The sequence below is a fragment of the Chaetura pelagica genome, unplaced genomic scaffold (assembly GCF_000747805.2).
Source record: "Chaetura pelagica isolate M959 unplaced genomic scaffold, ChaPel_1.0 scaffold1160, whole genome shotgun sequence".
NCBI lineage: Eukaryota > Metazoa > Chordata > Aves > Apodiformes > Apodidae > Chaetura > Chaetura pelagica.
This window is the reverse complement of record NW_009951727.1, coordinates 97,347-98,491: the sequence shown is the minus strand read 5'-3', so window position 1 is coordinate 98,491 and position 1,145 is coordinate 97,347. Positions and strand designations below refer to the sequence as shown.

Sequence of the window (1,145 nt, the reverse complement as noted above, 5' to 3'; positions counted from 1 at the left end):
ACTAACAGAATAAAATACTTTTCTGTCTTGAGGCTTCATTGCACACACACCTCCTGCAAGCACCTCCAGCTCCTGCTGACTGGGAAGGGCCCTCAGCCCTCCCAGCACTGACCCTCCTGCTCTTTTCCCGGGCAGAACCTAGCAGAGAACATTTCAAATGCACAGGTACAGCAAACAACACGTGGAAGCTCATAAAACAGATTGATAAATTGCCTACACAAACAGACACAAAGCACGACAGCAGCTCCCATCCAGATTAGGTATCTAACAGAATATATTGTTACTTTTAATCAAACCCCTCCAGCAGATCACTAAAAACATCAGAAAAATCAGTTACTTTATTTATCTTCTTTTGCATTCGATAGATTATAAACTGGAGAAGGAAAAGAAGCAGAGGCATCGACCTGCAGCCCCGACCTGCACAGAGTTCACTGTTGCACATGAAAAGGTTTTTTGTTCTTACCAATAAATTTCTGGGGCATTGAGCTTTTTCGCTTTGCCACGTTGCTTGCTAGCCTGTCCAGCACAAGGGCTCTCTCACTCCCCATCTCTGCCTTGCTCTGCTTTGCCTCCACGCTGGCTACTTTGGAAAACGTGAGAAGACAAAAAAAAAAAAAAAGAAGAAAAAAAACACGACAGAAAACAAAACCAACACGTAGGTGAATAGGGAAAAAATAAAAATGTTAAATAAAAAGCAAAGGAAAAGAGGTGAATGGCTGGATCTCCAGAGTGGGTCACACCAGAGGGAGGAACAGCTTGGAGACCTGAGGTGAACTCGTTTTGCTTTTCCTGTGGTTCCTGCTCCCCTGTCTCAGCACCAGACGCCGCTGGGAGGACACAGAGCAGAGCAACCCGGGCTCTTCATTAGCAAGAGGAAGTGTCAGATACAGTGGCTGGAAGGGTTGGCTGTAAAACGTGGATGGAGCTGTAACCCCTGCTGGCCTTTCTGTTTGACTCTGAGCCCGGTGACACCTGCAGACCCACCCTGTGCTCTGCTGAGGGACCAGGCACACCTAGACCAGGTCCTCCCCCATTGTATAAAACAGATCCATGTTCCATTCAAATAAAAATAATAGACTCTTTAAATATTCATTTATAACCTCTTTTTTTGTCCAGGTGTCCTTATGGCTTATCCCCCTCCCCCC

At 46.0% G+C, this 1,145-nt stretch overlaps 1 protein-coding gene across 1 annotated transcript in view; it reads right to left on the bottom strand.

The window, feature by feature from the left end:
- IKZF3 (IKAROS family zinc finger 3 (Aiolos)) overlaps positions 1-1,145 on the bottom strand; it is a 27,819-nt gene that overhangs the window by 5,642 nt on the left and 21,032 nt on the right. The window contains exon 6 of the mRNA XM_009993192.1: positions 464-580. Within this exon, the coding sequence (XP_009991494.1) occupies positions 464-580 (117 nt within the window). The remainder of the gene's footprint in view (positions 1-463; positions 581-1,145) is intronic.